The sequence below is a fragment of the Symphalangus syndactylus genome, chromosome 10, assembly GCF_028878055.3.
Source record: "Symphalangus syndactylus isolate Jambi chromosome 10, NHGRI_mSymSyn1-v2.1_pri, whole genome shotgun sequence".
NCBI lineage: Eukaryota > Metazoa > Chordata > Mammalia > Primates > Hylobatidae > Symphalangus > Symphalangus syndactylus.
In genome coordinates this window covers 54,605,308-54,622,192 of record NC_072432.2, presented here as the reverse complement: position 1 = coordinate 54,622,192, position 16,885 = coordinate 54,605,308, and the positions used below count along the sequence as shown (strand labels likewise).

At 41.0% G+C, this 16,885-nt stretch overlaps 1 protein-coding gene and 1 pseudogene across 4 annotated transcripts in view; one reads left to right on the top strand and one right to left on the bottom strand.

The window, feature by feature from the left end:
- Positions 1 to 16,885, bottom strand: part of ABRAXAS1 (abraxas 1, BRCA1 A complex subunit) — a 24,954-nt gene extending 8,069 nt beyond the window's left edge. The window contains exons 1-6 of one of the 4 annotated variants that reach the window (XM_055297159.2): positions 16,648 to 16,885; positions 13,849 to 13,939; positions 8,282 to 8,318; positions 3,535 to 3,601; positions 1,226 to 1,419; positions 58 to 177 (exon numbers count right to left, since the gene is read on the bottom strand). In XM_055297159.2, the coding sequence (XP_055153134.1) occupies positions 58 to 177; positions 1,226 to 1,419; positions 3,535 to 3,601; positions 8,282 to 8,318; positions 13,849 to 13,939; positions 16,648 to 16,734 (596 nt within the window). In that variant the 5' untranslated portion in view covers positions 16,735 to 16,885. Of the gene's footprint in view, positions 1 to 57; positions 178 to 1,225; positions 1,420 to 3,534; positions 3,602 to 8,281; positions 8,319 to 13,848; positions 13,940 to 16,129; positions 16,524 to 16,647 lie in introns of those variants that run through there. The other 3 variants (XM_055297161.2, XM_063610327.1, XM_055297164.2) reach the window with 3 other exon arrangements.
- On the top strand, positions 9,128 to 10,121 carry LOC129492179 (brain mitochondrial carrier protein 1-like; annotated as a pseudogene).

The following is a 16,885-nucleotide window of genomic DNA, read 5'->3' as shown; positions in this document are numbered from 1 at the left end:
AAGAAAATTAATTTCAAAGATGAATAGAAGTTTTGTGAGAAAGCAGTTGAATCTTACCTGTGTGTTTGTACTGCTTGGTGAAAACCAGTGGACATACAGGAACCTGATACAGTTTTATAACCCAGTTGTTCAGACATGCCCAGATTGGCAACCACTAATGGTACCCTGTGAAAAAGTCTGACAAAATAAAACTTTAGAGTATAAACTTAGAATGAAAAGAAAGATTAGTATCTACCTGCTGGAATAGACTACTTGTCTCCTACAAGATTTAAAAAAATACACCCCCCAAAACCCATTCTTTACTATTTATCCAAAATAGAATTTACTGACTTGAGACAACTGTTTTTTTTTTTTTTTTTTTTTTTGAGACGGGGTCTCACTCTGTCTCCCAGGCTGCAGTGGTGCGATCATGGCTCAATAATGCAGCTTCAACCTCCTGGGCTCAAGCAATGCTCTTGCCTCAGCCTCCCAAGTAGCTGGAACTACAGGCACCCATCACCACACCCGACTAATTTTTAAGTTTTTTGTAGAGATGAGGTCTCCTAATGTTGCTCAGTGATCCTCCTGCCTTGGCCTCCCAAAGTGCTGGGATTACAGGTATGAGTCACCACACTGGGCCCAGATGACATGTAAAGCTGTGAAATGTGCTTAGTATAACAGTGTTGAAAAACAGTTTAATGGCTCCTTTGATTAGTACATGTATAAATAAGGCAGTACTAACATTGAGATTTACCCTATCTTCCATGAACAATAATATTATTCTTAGTTGGTACTCTTTTAACGTAATTCTCATATTCCACAAAAATGTAGTTTACTGTATACAACCTGTAGGGAGTCGCTGGTTAAACTCATTTTAGTGGACCATCAAGAGCTACTTTGTTTCTTTGCTCGGTTATAGAAAAACTGCTCAAGTATCTAGGCTTAAATTCTAAATTCTACCCTTTATCAATCAATTAAAAAAGTTTTTTTCCACCTTAAATAGTAAATAAGAGCAAATCTTCAGTGCCAGAATACAAGTCATCATTCCACACTGGGCTTCTAATTTCCTTATCTGACCACTATTTTCCCATCTATAAATTAACAGATGGTAAGATCTACTTCTGAGGGTTATCGTGACAATCTGATGCGACAATATATGAGAACACTTTGTAAGCTGCAAAAAGTACTAAATATTAGATATATTTTTCTATTAGTTTAATACAGCCAGTGACTGGCCAACATTTACCCTTTTTGAGGTTTATATAAGGAATGTTCCAGTCGATGAGTAGAGCAGCTTTCTGTTATTATACTTGGTGTTAATAGCAGAAAAACAAGGTCTTGGTTTGAAAAATGCTCCTGCAAGTTTTTGTGAAGCAGCCTCTCTCTAAACGTCATGATCTGATCTGAATGACGACGGAATTTGTACCAACCTACCACATTCTGAAATACAGAAAAAAAAGGATATACATCTTAATAGTTACAATGATATGTCTTACTATTATAATTAAATAAACAACCTTAAGATGGCTTTCTTAATATTTAGAAAGATTTGGGGCACATATAAACAAAGAATACACTTAATCACATGCTTTACTTTTTTTTTTTTGAGACGGAGTCTCGCTCTGTCGCCCAGGCTGGAGTGCAGTGGCGTAATCTCGGCTCACTGAAAGCTCCACCTCCCGGGTTCACGCCATTCTCCTGCCTCAGCCTCTCCAAGTAGCTGGGACTACAGGTGCCTGCCACCACGCCCGGCTAATTTTTTGTATTTTTTAGTAGAGACGGGGTTTCACTGTGGTCTCGATCTCCTGACCTCGTGATCCGCCCGCCTCGGCCTCCCAAAGTGCTGGGATTACAAGCGTGAGCCACCGCGCCTGGCCATCATATGCTTTACTTTTGTAAAATATACAAACTGACTTACTTTCCATTCATTTAAAAGGGTACAGTTTTGATCAATATAGATTAAAAGGGAGAAGTAAATTCTTGACTTTCTGTAGTTTCTTTTATGGCATTTGCTATCCTGCAATCTTAATCTTTAGTCAAAATTTAGATGAAAAAAATATCAATGCCATTGATTCACTTAAAAGGCAATCCCTCCCTGAAAATAAATTAATCGCTTGTATGGATACTTGGTTTGTTAAATAAGTTAAGCTGAACCCTACAGCTTTTACCTAAAATTTTTATGGGAATGATATCACCTACCCGACAAAGTTGGTTTCAAGATTAAGATCACATTAAAGGGTTTTGTAAACTACAACATACTAAGCAAATGTGTTAATATTACTAGACCTTTTTTTAACTCGGAAAATAATTCTCCTTTACTTAAGACAGAGAAAACCAACCACTTTGCTTAGAGATATGTGAGTTTCAGCAACTAAATTATATATTTGCACATTTAAATTGAGAAAATTAAAATTAGTTTTTAAAAATAAGGCATTTTTACAGGTACATTTTTAAATACTCAAATAATAATTGGGGGGAAAAAACACAAGCATTTTCAGCCAAACATATTTTTTGAAAGAAACATCTTTTTTTTTTTTTTTTTTTTTTTTTTTTTTGAGACAGTCTGGCTCTGTTGCCCAGGCTGGAGTGCAATGGCATGATCTCAGCTCACTGCAACCTCTGCCTCCTGGGTTCAAGTGATTCTCCTGCCTCTGCCTCCTGAGTAGCTGGGATTACAGGCATGCGCCACCACGCCCAGCTTTTTTTTTCTTCTATTTGTAGCAGAGACGGGGTTTCACCGTGTTGGTCAGGCTGGTCTCAAACTCCTGACCTCATGATCCGCCCTCCTCAGCCAACCAAAGTACTGGGATTAAAGGCGTGAGCCACTGTGCCCAGCCAAGAAACATCTTTCAATTAATCTATTTTTATTTTCAAATCGAAGTTTTAAGAGAAAAAGTAGTGCCTTGAAAAAATTTTGTGTTTGGAGAAAAAACCCATTTTGATCACTGAACAACTTTTAACCAAACACGAAGTATGTTGCAGAGGATTCAAATTCAGTGCTATATAGGAAACATCCCTGCAGTATCTATCAAAAATAATAACTGAGGCCAGGCATGGTGTGTGGTGGCGGGTGCCTATAATCCCAGCTATTCAGGAGGCTGAGGCAGGAGAATCGCTTGAACCCGGGAGGTGCAGGTTGTAGTGAGCTGAGATCACACCACTGCACTCCAGCCTGGGTGACAGAGCAAGACTCCATCTCAAAAAAACAAAACAAAAAAAACCAAAACACTACAGCCAAGTAAAATAACAGAACTGATTAGGTCACAGAATAAATGGTAGAGGGAAGGGGTGTGGTGGAAATATAAGAGAAAGAGATAAATGTTAATTATAGTAGTCAAAGAAAGGATGAGAACAAAATTAATATTTTTAATTACTAGTTTTATTTTCAGAGCAACCACTTTCAATTTCTGGGATGAACAAACCTTTTCTTACTTACTTTACTGGATACCATGATGTCAAACACTGCTTAAAAATTCTGTCAAAGTACTGTGTGTTTTTAAGAACCAAAAACAATGCAAATAATACCAAAAAAAGGGAAGATAAATTAGAGAATACCTTTTTGACATTTGATAATATTTTCTTCAGTGCTTGCTCATTTACTTCACCTGAAGAATTATAAAAGCTGTAAAAGCCAAAATTAAAGGTATTTCAAATATACTAAAAATATAAGTAATTTTATTAGTATTTTAAATTTTAGTTATTCCTAACCCAACTACCAAAGCCCATATACCTATTTGCCTGTCAGATGAAGTCCTAAAATAAATAGTAGAGAAAGTTCTCAAATTAACTGACTTAAAGTGGTAGAAACATAAAGTCCATAAAGCAAAGAAAAGGAAAAAGGAGTAATTTAAGAGACAAGTTTTGGGAATCGTTTTTTTTGAACCTAAAACAGTAAACTATCCAAGAAATACAGGTATTAAAATGTAAGTTCACACAGCCGGTTCACAATTCATTCAGTTTACTCATTTATATTTTTTATAACATTGATACATACAAAAGAATGTATAACCAGTAATGAAGCACAATAACAAAAAGACAATTTATTATTCACTGCTAGTTACAAAAGCTATGTATTTTAGGAGGTGGCTGGGTTTTTTGGGGTGGGGGAAGGGAATAGGTTTTGTTTGGTTTAGAATAGTAATCTTTGTTCAGGAGTTGGAATATCCAAAATGTAGGAAGAATTAAAAGATAATTCCAAATGATTCTACTTCCAGCTTTCTTTCCCTTCCAGTAACAGAGACTGCAAATAATATTTTCTTCTTTTTACCATTCATTAAGATCAACAATATTTTCTATGATGGTTAAATATGTTATACAAAATCCTTCATAAATAATTTTTGCCAGGGCATGGTGACTCACACTTGTAATCCCAGCACTTTGGGAGGCTGACGGGGGTGGATGGCTCGAGCCCAGAAGTTCAAGACCAACCTACGCAATGTGGCAAAACCCTGTCTACATAAAAAATCCAAAACTTAGCTGGGGCGTGGTGGTGTGTGCCTGTAGTCCCAGTTTCTAGAGAGAGCGAGGTGGGAGGATCACTTGAGCCTGGGAGGCAGAGTTTGCAGTGAGATGAGATGGCACTACTGCACTCCAGCCTGGGCAACACAGCAGACTCTGTCATCTATTTATATTTCCAGTATTTGTCTACTTACAGTTCCAATATGAAAATACAAGAAATTATTTCTATATTTCCCTAGAATGGTCCACTTCTGAGCTCAAATTGGAGCATAAAGCAGTATATTAGGGTAAGATTAGCAACAGGATAACAGTGCACATCATCTGTGGAAGCACTAGGTTTATGTGAAGTTTCTGGGGAGAAGATGAAGGGGGTGGCATTTTATGTAGAAACTGATATATCATGCAGAATTCATGTCAAACTGCATAATTTTTTTTGAGACACGGTCTCCCTCTGTCACCTGGGCTGGATCTCGGCTCACTGTAGCCTTGATCTCTGCCCTCAAGCAATCCTTTCACCTCACCCTCCCTAGTAACTGGGACTATAGGCACGCCAACACACCCAGCTAACTGTGTTGTGTTTTTCGTAAAGAGGGCGTTTCGCCATGTTACCAGGCTGGTCTCCAACTCCCTGAGCTCAAGTGATCCACCCACCTCACCTCCCAAAGTGCTGGAATTACAGGCGTGAGCCACCACGACCCACCTGCATACTTTTTTAAAAAGTGACTTTAAGTTTCAGAAACTGGGCACAGTGTCTCACGCCTTAATCCCAGCACTTTGGGAGGCTGAAGTGGGTGGATCACTTGAGGTCAGGAGTTTGAAACCAGCCTGGCCAACACGGCAAAACCCCATGTCTACTAAAAAAAAAAAAAAAAAAAAATTAGCCAGGCATGGTGGTGCAGGCCTGTGGTCCCAGCTACTCATAAGGCTGAGGTGGGAGAATCGCTTGAACCTGGGAGTTCGGAGGTTGCAGTGAACTGAGATCACACCACTGCACTCCAGCCTGGGCAATAAAGACCTTGTCTAAAATATAAATAAATAAATAAATAAATAAATAAATAAATAAATAAAATCTCTATCTATCCATCCACACACTAAGTTTCAGCAGGCTATTTCCCAGGTACTTCCTCCAGATTTCTGAGGTAACCAAATCAGTGTATTTCAGTGGAAAAGTCTGCATCATAATGTATTTAGTGCAGGGTTAACAAACTTTCTGTAAAGGATTGTATAGAAAATATTTCAGGCTTTGACGGCCACATCCAGTCTCGATTGCATATTTTTCCTCCTTTTTTTACAACCCTTAAAAAATGTAGTAAACAAGGCCAGGCATGCATGTCTCACACCTGTAATCCTAGCACTTTGGGAGGCCACGGCGGGCGGATCACGAGGTCAAGAGATCAAGACCATCCTGGCCAACATGGTGAAACTTCGTCTCTACTAAAAATACAAAAAAATTTAGCCGGGCATGGTGGCACCCGCCTGGAGTCCCAGCTACTTGGAGGCTGAGGCAGAAGAATCACTTGGACCTGGGAGGCAGAGGTTGCAGTGAGCCGAGATTGCGCCACTGCACTTTCAGCCTGGCAACAGAGCAAGACTCTGTCTCAAAAAAAAAAAAAAAAAAAGTAGTAAACAGTCTCAGATTGAGGGCCACATAAAACTACATTGTGGGGCTCTATTTTAGCAAGCCCTGTAATTACAGCAGGAAGAAGAAGAAACTGCATAGTATGATGCTGGATTAGAGCTCAAGAAACCCTTATTCTTCTCATTTTTGCCCTACCATTAACTAGATCTGTGGCCTTGGTTAAATCATGAACTTTTCAGGCCCATTACTGTGTTGTTTAATGAAGTATGTAGTTGCCCTCTGAATGAGAGGTATTTCACATGTCTCTCCTAATGCCTTTCCACCCCGCTTTAATCCTGTAAGAGCAAAAAGGCTCAGGCATTGGTCTCTCATCACTGAAATAGATGGTTTCTTCAGGTCTCAGCTTCTATTAAGTTAGTCTAATTATTAATGTGGTTGAAAAAGGTACTGAATCACTTTTTGCTCTTTCTTTAAATCCTTTGTTGGTCCAGAAGATCCTTCAATAGAGTCCTTTTTATGAGTCTCCACTAAGAATTCCTCAGTCATGTAACAAATATTTTTGTATGTCCATTACACATAAGGCAGTATAGGAGCTGTACCTTTTCTTGGTATAGTAGTTTAAAAGACCACACTAAGCTCCTTTTTTCTGCTCTCCTCCTACAGTTATTTCTCACCTTAACCATATGCTCCACTGTAATTCTTACATAACTTTAAAGATGTGTATAGTACACAGTCTGTAAGACAGTTATGCTGATTTTTCTTTTCCTTTTTTTGGAGACAGGGTCTTGCTCTATCACCCAGGCTGGAGTGCAGTGGCATGACCTCAGCTCACTTCAGCTTCTTTCTCCTGAGCTCAAGTGATCCTCCTGCCTCAGCCTCCCCAGTAGCTGGGACTACAGAAGCATGCCATCACTCCTGGCTAATTTTTGTATTTTTAGTGGAGACAGTGTTTCACCATGTTGCCCAGGCTGTTTGTGCTGATTTTTCTTGCGTGGTTTATATAAATCATAAAACTATTTCATTAAAATTACACCATGCTCTAGTTACATGATTACATGTGTTTGCTTTGCGAAAATTCATTTATTTGTGTACTTTTCTACGTGTATGTTATACTCAATAAAAAGCTAAAAAATACACAATGTATTAGAGTTAACAGTACTATGACTATCTGTAGGACTAAGTGCAAGCGTTCATCCTAGAAAAGCAGTAAGAAACAGGTTAAAGAACATAACCAGCGGAGTGCAATGGCTCATGCCTGTAATCCCAGTACTTTGGGAAGCAGAGGAAGGCGGATGGCTTGAGCCCAGGAGTTTGAGACCAGCCTGGGTAACATGGCAAAACCCTGTCTCTACCAAAATACAAAAATTAGCTGAGTGTCGTGGCTGGTGCCTGTGGTCCCAGCTACTTGCGGGGGCTGAGGTGTAGAGGGTCACCTGAGCCCAGAAGGTGAAGGCTGCAGTGAGCTGTGTTCACGCCACTGCACTCCAGCCTGAGTGACAGAGTGAGACTCTGTCTCAAAAAGAAAAAGAACATAACCAGCTAACAGACAAAAGATAACACTAAAATATATAAGTGAGGAACCAGTTGCTAAAATATGCTGAAATAAAAGGGTAGAAAAAAGGGCTGCTATTGATGATGTATAAGAACACTTCATGGCCGGGCGCGGTGGCTCACGCTTGTAATCCCAGCACTTTGGGAGGCCGAGGCGGGTGGATCACAAGGTCAGGAGATCGAGACCACGGTGAAACCCCGTCTCTACTAAAAAATACAAAAAATTAGCCGGGCGTGGTGGCGGGCGCCTGTAGTCCCAGCTACTCGGAGAGGCTGAGGCAGGAGAATGGCGTGAACCCGGCAGGCGGAGCTTGCAGTGAGCCGAGATTGCGCCACTGCACTCCACCCCGGGCGACAGAGCGAGACTCCGTCTCAAAAAAAAAAAAAAAAAAAAAAAAAAAAAAGAACACTTCATTTACTGAGTTTATAGTATGCAATGAGGTGACTGGGTGTGAGAAGAAAAAGCAATTCTCAAGGTAAACTGGTGCCTGGGAAAGGTAATGAAGATCAGCTTAAAGTAATATAAATACAGACAAAGAACTACTAGGGTTGACGATACACAAGTGATTTTTTCAGCTATTTTAAAAAAACTTTCCATTCTACTCAGTACCACCATGTATAGGTGATAACTAAGATAATCTGTTAGTTTTAAACACTATTTCACTTGCAGAGAGTAATTTTCACAATGGTTTATTTACTAGCACTACTACTTACCTAAAAAGCTGATAACATGGAATATATTTCTGAATGTCTGGAAGAAAAGGATTTTTAGTTATGATTACATTAATTCAATTCACAATCATCTGAATACTGCATATTGAGCCTTTACCTCATGCCAGGAAGTACTTTACCACTGATTATCTGATTTTTATCCTCACAAGAAATCTGCGACATATACTATCATTATTCCCCTTTCAAAGATGATATAACAGGTAAAGAGAGATAAATGGTTTGCCCAATCCAGTGGTAGGGCCAGAGTTCAAAACCCAGAGCCTCGCCTGGAACCACAATGCTATATTTCCTCTAAATAATGGTCTAATAAGTCCAACACAAAAGATAAATTCAAAGTTGTCACATTTTCACTGAGTTCTAAAAAGGCTGTGCTCTAAATTTGCCCAATTAATAAAATCACCTGTTAAAGGAATTTAAAATGATGAAAATCTCCTTAACCAAAGCAATGGAATAATATGTTGATCTTGGATTTTACGTGTTTAAACATCTGTGATAATCCAACATTTAAAATAATTGGAGCAAATACCTTAGAGCTTAGCACTGTACCTAATACCACAATGCAGTTGCTAAGTAAACATTTGCTTAATTAAATGCCTAGAACTACGTTAGATACTTTGGGCGGCACGCTAATTTCAATTAGGGAAAAAAATGCTCTAAGGGCTTGCTTTTATTTTTTAATTTTTAAAAAATAATCTTGTATTGCTATAAAGGGCTTGCTTTTAAAACTCAAGTGTCTGAACCAAAAAAAAACTACAGTAAAATTATAAACTACAGGGTTTCGATGCTTCCGGGTTGGCACTGCAGTGGCATTTTTGACTGTGGGAGCCTCAGTTTCCCAGTCGTCTGATGAGCCTGAGCAGCAGCAGCAAAGGACCACTGTAAGCCTTGAGATGTCTCGTCTGAACTGGAAACCCTTTGTACATGACGCCTTGCCTCTATCATTGCTGAGTTTGGAACTTTCCCCATGGACCTTGCCAAAACGCGACTTCAGGTAGGTTCAAGGCCAAAGCATTGATGTCCGTTTCAAAGAAACAAAATATAGATGGATGTTTCATGCTTTGTTTTGGATCTATAAAGAGGAAGGTGTATTGGCTCTGTATTCAGGAATTGCTCCTGCTTTGCGAAGACAAGCATCATATGGCACCATTAAAACTGGGATTTACCAAAGCTTGAAGCAATTATTTGTAGAACGTTTAGAAGATGAAACTCTTTTAACTAACATGATCTATGGGGTAGTGTCAGGAGTGATATTTTCCACTATAGCCAATCCCACCGATGTTCTAAAGATTCGAATGCAGGCTCAAGGAAGTTTGTTCCAAGGGAGCATGATTGGCAGCTTCATTGATACATACCAACAGGAAGGCACCAGGGGTCTGTGGAGGGGTGTGGTACCAACTGCTCAGCATGCTGCCATCGTTGTGGGAGTAGAGCTACCAGTCTATGATTTTACTAAGAAGCACTTAATATTGTCGGGAATGATGGAAGACACAACTTTAACTCACTTTGTTTCCAGCTTTACGTGTGGTTTGGCTGGGGCTCTTGCCTCTAATCCAGGTGATGTGGCAGGCACTTGCATGATGAACCAGAGGGCAATTGTGGGATATGTGGATCTCTATAAGGGCACTTTGGATGGTGTTTTATAGATGTGGAAACATGAGGGCTTTTTTGTACTCTAAAGGATTTTGGCCAAACTGGCTTTGGCTTGAACCCTGGAACATCATTCTTTAAATTACATATGAGTAGCTCAAGAGGCTTTAAATCTAAGGACTGAATTATACGTGAGCCCAGCCCTGCCAGCCTTTCTACTCCTTTTCCCTTTTCCCGTGTTCTAATGTATTTTGGCAAAGTTGTAAGTGTTTACCAAACCGTTGGTCTCCTAAGGGCCTCCTGATGGAAGAACAGTAGGATGGTTCAAAGTTATTTATATGTTTGTGTTACCATGTTAACTTTTCCCTGAGAGAAGGTGTTAACATTGAGACTCTAGCCCCAGACTGGTATCTTCTATGAAGATGGATACTGATGGATGACACTGAAAATGGCCTGCTTTCCAAATGTGGGTTAAATGTAACTGGTTGGGCCCCAGACTTGGGCTAGAGCAGAAGGCATAGGCCAGGGTGGTTACTGCTATATATGTTATAGACCTCGGTTCTCATTAAAGTATTTATTGACAGAAAAAAATTATAAACTGTGTTAGCATATGTATAAAACATGACAAAAGCCCAGTTTCCTTAAGTAATGTGATTACAAATCACTAAAAGCAAAATAGTACAAATGCAGCCAAAGAATAGGATAGCCCTATCCTTTTCAAAGAAAATGGCCAAGAAAAAAAGTAAAAAGTATCAAAAAAATACTTAACCTCTTTTGTAATTAAGAAATGCAAATTAAAATCCTATTTTTTTCACTTATCAAATGGGCAAAGATTAAAAGATTTGATAATACCTAGTGTTGGCAAGAGCACGGGGGCCAGGCATGGTGGCTCGTGCCTGTAATCCCAGCACTTTGGGAGGCCAGGGCGGGCAGATCACCTGAGGTCAGGTGTTCGAGACCAGCTTAGCCAACATGGCGAAGCCCTGTCTCTACTAAAAATACAAATATTAGCTGGGTGTGGCGGCAGTCGCCTGTAATCCCAGCTACTCGGGAGGCTGAGGCAGGGATAATCACTTCAACCCGGGAAGCAGAGGTTGCAGTGAGCCGGAATCCCACCACTGCACTCCAGCCTGGGCGACAGAGTGAGACTCTGTTTCAAAAAAAAAAAAAAAAAAAAGAGTATGGGGACCTAGGCACTTTTATATACTATGGAGAAGCCTAAAATGACATAAGTTTTCCAAAAGGCAATCAGCTAGTCTACTTCCAGGAATGTGACTTTCAAATATACACTCAAAGACACAAAGAAATGTACAATACTAAATGTTCATGGTAATGCTGTTTACGTTAACAAAAAAACAGAAAATTATTCTTAGATGGTTAAAAAAATTATGGTATGTCTATACAACAGGATATATGCAGCCAGCAGAAAGAATGACGGGCCGAGTATGGTGGCTCACCCCTGTAATCCCAACACTTTGTAATGACAGGAGGATTGCTTGAGCCTAGGAGTTTGAGACCAGCCTGGGCAACAAAGTGAGAACCTGTCTCTACAAACAATAAAAAATTAGCCAGGCGTGGTGGTGCATACCTATGGTCCCAGCAATATAGAAGGCTGAGGCAGAAGGACTGCTTGAACCCAGGAGGTCGAGGCTGCAGTGACCAGTGTTTGTGCCACTACACTCCAGCCTGGCTGACAGAACAAGACCTCATCTCAAAAAAAAAAAAAAAAAAAAAAAGAATGATGAATTATACACACAGATACTATTCTGTACTTGTGATATCTTGGGAGATATTAGGCACATATAGTAAGATCCCATTTGTGTAAATAAAAAGTATACACACTTGGCCGGGCATGGTGGCTCACACCTGCAATCCCAGCACTTTGGGAGGCCGAGGTGAGAGGATCACTTGAGGTCAGGAGTTCGAGACCAGCCTGGCCAACATGGTGAAACCCCATCTCTACTAAAAATACAAAAAAATTAGCCGGGCATGGTTGCGTGTGCCTGTAATCCCAGCTACTCTGGAGGCCGAGGCAGGAGAATCACTTGACCTCGAGAGGCAGAGGTTGCAGTGAGCCGAGATCATGCCACTTCACTCCAGTCTGGGCGACAGAATGAGACTCCATCTCAAAACAAAAACAAAATATATATATACACATATGTATATATACACACACATATGTATATATACACACACACATATGTATATATACACACACACATTTACATTTGTGTGTTTTATGAATATTGCAAGCTAGTAAAAATCCATGAAACAGTAGTTGCCACTAAGGAAACTAATGAGAGTTTATATTTTTTATTTCCTACTTTATATATTTCTATTTTTAAACTTTTAAAGTAGCAAACAAAAATAACGTGCAGTATGAGTACAAACTGATATAATCTTTCTGGAAAGCAATCTGCTAATGCAGATCAAAAACCTTACAAGTGTTCATATCCTGTGACACAGTAATACCATATCTAGGAATCTATAATAGATAATGCCAAATATTGATATACAAGGATATTCACTGTAGTATACTTTATGATAATGAAAAACTAGAGCTGATTATAACACATTTAAAGGACTGTTTAAATCACAGTAGAGCCACAGGGTAGAACACAATGCAGTTATGAAAAATGGTATTGTAGGTCAGGCATGGTGGCTCACGCCTGTAATCCCAGCACTTTGGGAGACCGAGGCGAGTGGATCACTTGAAGTCAGGAGTTCAAGACTAGCCTTGCCAACATAATGAAACCCCATCTCTAATAAAAATACAAAAAATTAGCCGGGCGTGGTGGCGCACGTCTGTAATCCCAGCTACTTGGGAGGCTGAAGCAGGAGAATTGCTTGAACCCGGGAGGCGGAGGTTGCAGTGAGCCGAAATCGCGCCACTGCACTCCAGCCCGGGCAACAGAGTGAGACTCTGCCTCAAAAAAAAAAAAAAAAAGAAAAGAGAAGAAAAGAAAAATGATATTGTAGAGGATTATACAACATTGGAAAGTGATCATGACACAATATGACGCCAAACCTTTTATAAAGTACACTACCAATTTTGTTTAAAAATATATACACATATATAGAGAAAAACTATATTAGACAACCAGAAAACTCCCTACACATTTTATGTCTTTTAAACATTTTTTTCCCTATACATTTTAAAGGTTCTCCCCTGCTTTTCCCTAAAAGAAAAACTGCCACCAGCTATAACTGCTTTAGCACCCACTCCTCAAACCCTTTACAGCCTGGTCTCTTCCCCATTACGCTCCAGAAATTACTGAGGATTTTCAGTCATCTAATAACCCAATTACTGCATTTTCTCAGTTCTCATCTTCCAACTTTTCTGCAGTATTTAACATTTTATCTTTTTCCTTGGTCTTCCTATTGCTGGGCCATCTTCCTACTAAACAGCAGGTGTTTCATCCTTGTTTCCCTGGCAGTAATCTTATCTGCTTCCTAAGTCTCATACTATTTCTTACTTTAGACCAGTCCATGGCCATAATTTTAACTGCAAAATGAGTGCAACATATCCTTTTAAATTATTTTAAAATTAATATATATTTCTTATTTTTCTTTTTTTGAGACAGAGTCTCGCTTTGTTGCCCAGGCTGTAGTGCAGTGGCAGAGTCTTGGCTCACTGCAACTTCTGCCTCTCAGGTTCAAGCAATTCTCGTGCCTCAGCCTTCCAAGTAACTGGGATTACAGGCATGTACCACTACGCCTGGCTAATTTTTGTATTTTTCGTAGAGACGGGTTTCACCATGTTGGCCAGGCTGGTCTCCAACTCCTCACCTCAGGTAATCCGCCTCGGCCTCCCAAAGTGCTGGATTACAGGTGTGAGCCACCTTGCCCAGCCTCTGTATTTCCTAATTTAAAAACGATAACTTATGCTGACCCCTTTCAGCATAAACTATCAAATATAGGAGACACAAATGATTCCAATATAGGAGAAATAAATAACTCACCAATTGTATAAACAACTTCAACATCATCCATTTGGGAATCAGTAATGCTGTTCTTGGCTTCACCTTTTACTTCCCCAAGAAGAAAACCTTCCTATGAAGATAAAGAGGCAGTATATAGAATACACTGATAGAATTACTGTTCACTTAACTAACCAGTATTTTCTGAGTATTTTACTACGTATACAAGTATGTGCTACCAGTCGGGGGCACATATGAAAGATCTGAGATGATTCTAGTTTACTTGGGAAAGATGAAAAGTTAAATAAAAATGTCTTCTCATTTTTATGTGGCTCACGCCTGTAATCCTAGCACTAGGAGGCCAAGGTGGGCAGATGGTTTGAGCCCAGGAGTTCAAGACTAGCCTGGGCAACAGGGTAAAACTCCGTCTGTACAAAAAATACGAGAAAAATTAGTTAGGCATGGTGGCACATGCCTGTAGTCCCAGCTACTTGGGATGACCTGAACCCAGGAGACTGAGGCTGCAGTGAGCTATGATCACGCCACTGCACTCCAGCCCAGGTGATAGAGTGAGACTCTGCCTCAAAAGAAAAAAAGTAGAAATAAACAGGAGAGGAAGGGAAAGAGATGAGCCTGGCCTGAAATAATTAGAGTAGGCCCTGGGGAGGCAAGTACAGATTAGACTAAAGCGATGGGCAGTATTTGTGTAGGCAGAGCATGGAGCACTCGGCACACTTGGAAGCATGTAAGACTTAAAGCCAGAAATGAGCGCACACTGAGGAATGAGTAGAGCACTTTGCCTTGGAGCAGAAGGAAATCAAAGATAAATTAGAACGAGCCAATAATGGGACACCCCGAATGACTACTCTGGATTTAACCACATGTGCTTCTGGGAGTTACAGAAAGCTTCTAAGGTACGAAATGACATGATTAGTGTTTTCTGATTAAAACTCATGCACAATATGAAAGATTAAAATTCAATTTCAGAGTCTGCTTTCTAAAAGGAGTGCTGTGAGCCTGATTCTTTTAAAACTACTTGTATTCTGCCACCCCAGTGATAATTTATCTGAGTTTTGGAGAATTCAATTTCTCTAGGCACACTTAAAGACCCAATGTGCTTGACAATGAAGATTTTATATCTTTTTTTTTTTTTTTTTTTTTTGAGAAGAGGTCTAGCTCTGTCATCACCTAGGCTGGAGTGCAGTGGTGCAATCACTACTCTGCAGCTTTGACCTCCCGGGCTCAAGCAATCCTCCTGCCTCAGCCTTCCAAGTAGTTGGGTCTACAGGCACGTGCCACCACGCCGGGCTAATTTTTAAATTTTTTTTGTAGACATGAGGTCTCCTTATGTTGCCCAGGCTGGTCTTAAACTCCTGGGCTCAAATGATCCTCCTGCCTCCGCCTCCCAAAGTGCTGGGATTACAGAAACATTTTATATTCTTTATAATTAATAATGCTTTTTTCCCTAAAAGTAAAAAAGGATTATTTCCATAATGTGAGTCTTTACTGGAATCACGTGGGGGGGATATCCAGAATCTAGCGTTCTTGATTTTGACACTCAAAAGACGAACTCAGGGAAGGGAAGCAGGGGCAATGCAAGTGCAACTAGCCAGAAAAACCACCCTTTAAAGACTTAAGGAAAAAGATCTGAGAAACAGGGGCCTCCCTAGCACTCTGGTACTTCCCAAGGGCTAATCGTTTAAGCTACCGAGTACGGTCCCCCTCTATCTACACTACAGACATTTCAAAATAATTTCCACAGCTACACATATATTTTAAATGATCATATATTTGTTCATTAGGTATTACTTTGTAAGGTTATCTGAAATTGTATACATAAAACATACCAGTTCCAACCTTTATTAGGATTGTGCTAAAGAGCAATTTTGTAATGTTTAGATTTTGTAGAGACCGGGGCTCACTAGGTTGTCCCCGATGGTCTCGAACTCGTGGGCTCAGGTGATTCACCCGCCTCGGCTTCCCAAAGTGCTGGAATTACAGGCGTGAGCCACCACGCCCGGCCTATATTAAGGCACTTTTGAGTAAAACAGACGTTATATCTTAAAATGAACTTAGCAGAAATTAATAGGCACTGTTCAGCAGGGTATTCTCCGAACTGTATCACACAGCAGGGAGGTGTATTTTAGATGCTTAGACTTTCTTTCTGCAAGTTACTCTAAGTACTACAGGACATTAACTACTTCCGAGCTCAACGTTTTACAGCGTTTCTTTAATTTCATAGAACTTTTAGAAAATAGGCAACGTACTTTTTAAAACTGTTTTAACAAATTTAACAACGCAAATAAAAAGATATCTGATATACCAGATTAAGCTGTTCCATCCACTGAGATTTGCCACTGGACGCAACATCTATTTTTATTCCCTTACCATCCTACCATCTCAATAAACACGCACAGGCGCTGCTCTGCATGAAAAAGTCCGGCTGGCTTTGCAAATGCCTGTCGGGCGTCGCGAAAAACGGAAAGTTTACCGCAGGCTCCACAGAGCAGCGGAAAGACGCTCCGTCAACTTTCCATCTTTTCACGCCCAAGTTTCCACAGCGAAAGGGGCGCCGAGGAAAGATGGGAGCGTGTGGGACACTTCGGTCGGAAAAGGGAAATAACGGACTATAGCAGAGGGAGGGCTAATGCTGGAGAAGACTTCGTGGGCACGAGGCACCTCAGGGACCGCTGAAGGGTAGAGAAGGCACAGCCGCGACCGCAGGGAGGAGGGGCGGCGGCGTCGGGGGAGCGGGCGGGGACCGGGGCAACAGCGGGGAGGCAGGCCGCGCGCAGGGCTCTTCCCAGGCGACGCCGGACCCCGCCCCGTCCCTCGGCTCACCGTGTCCGAGTCCGTGTTGAGGTGCTGGAAGGCGAGTGCGCCGAGCACAAAGCCCGAGAGCACCGCCGACGTACTCTCCCCCTCCATGCTACCGCCGCCTCAGGCTACACAAGAGGACGAGGGCGAGCCGCGCAGAGCCAGGATCCTGCGGTGGCAGCGAGGCGGGGCCCAGCGAGGAGGCGGGGCCTGCGCCGGCGCACGGGCTGTTGCGCGCTCCGCGGAGGGGCGGGGCGAGGGG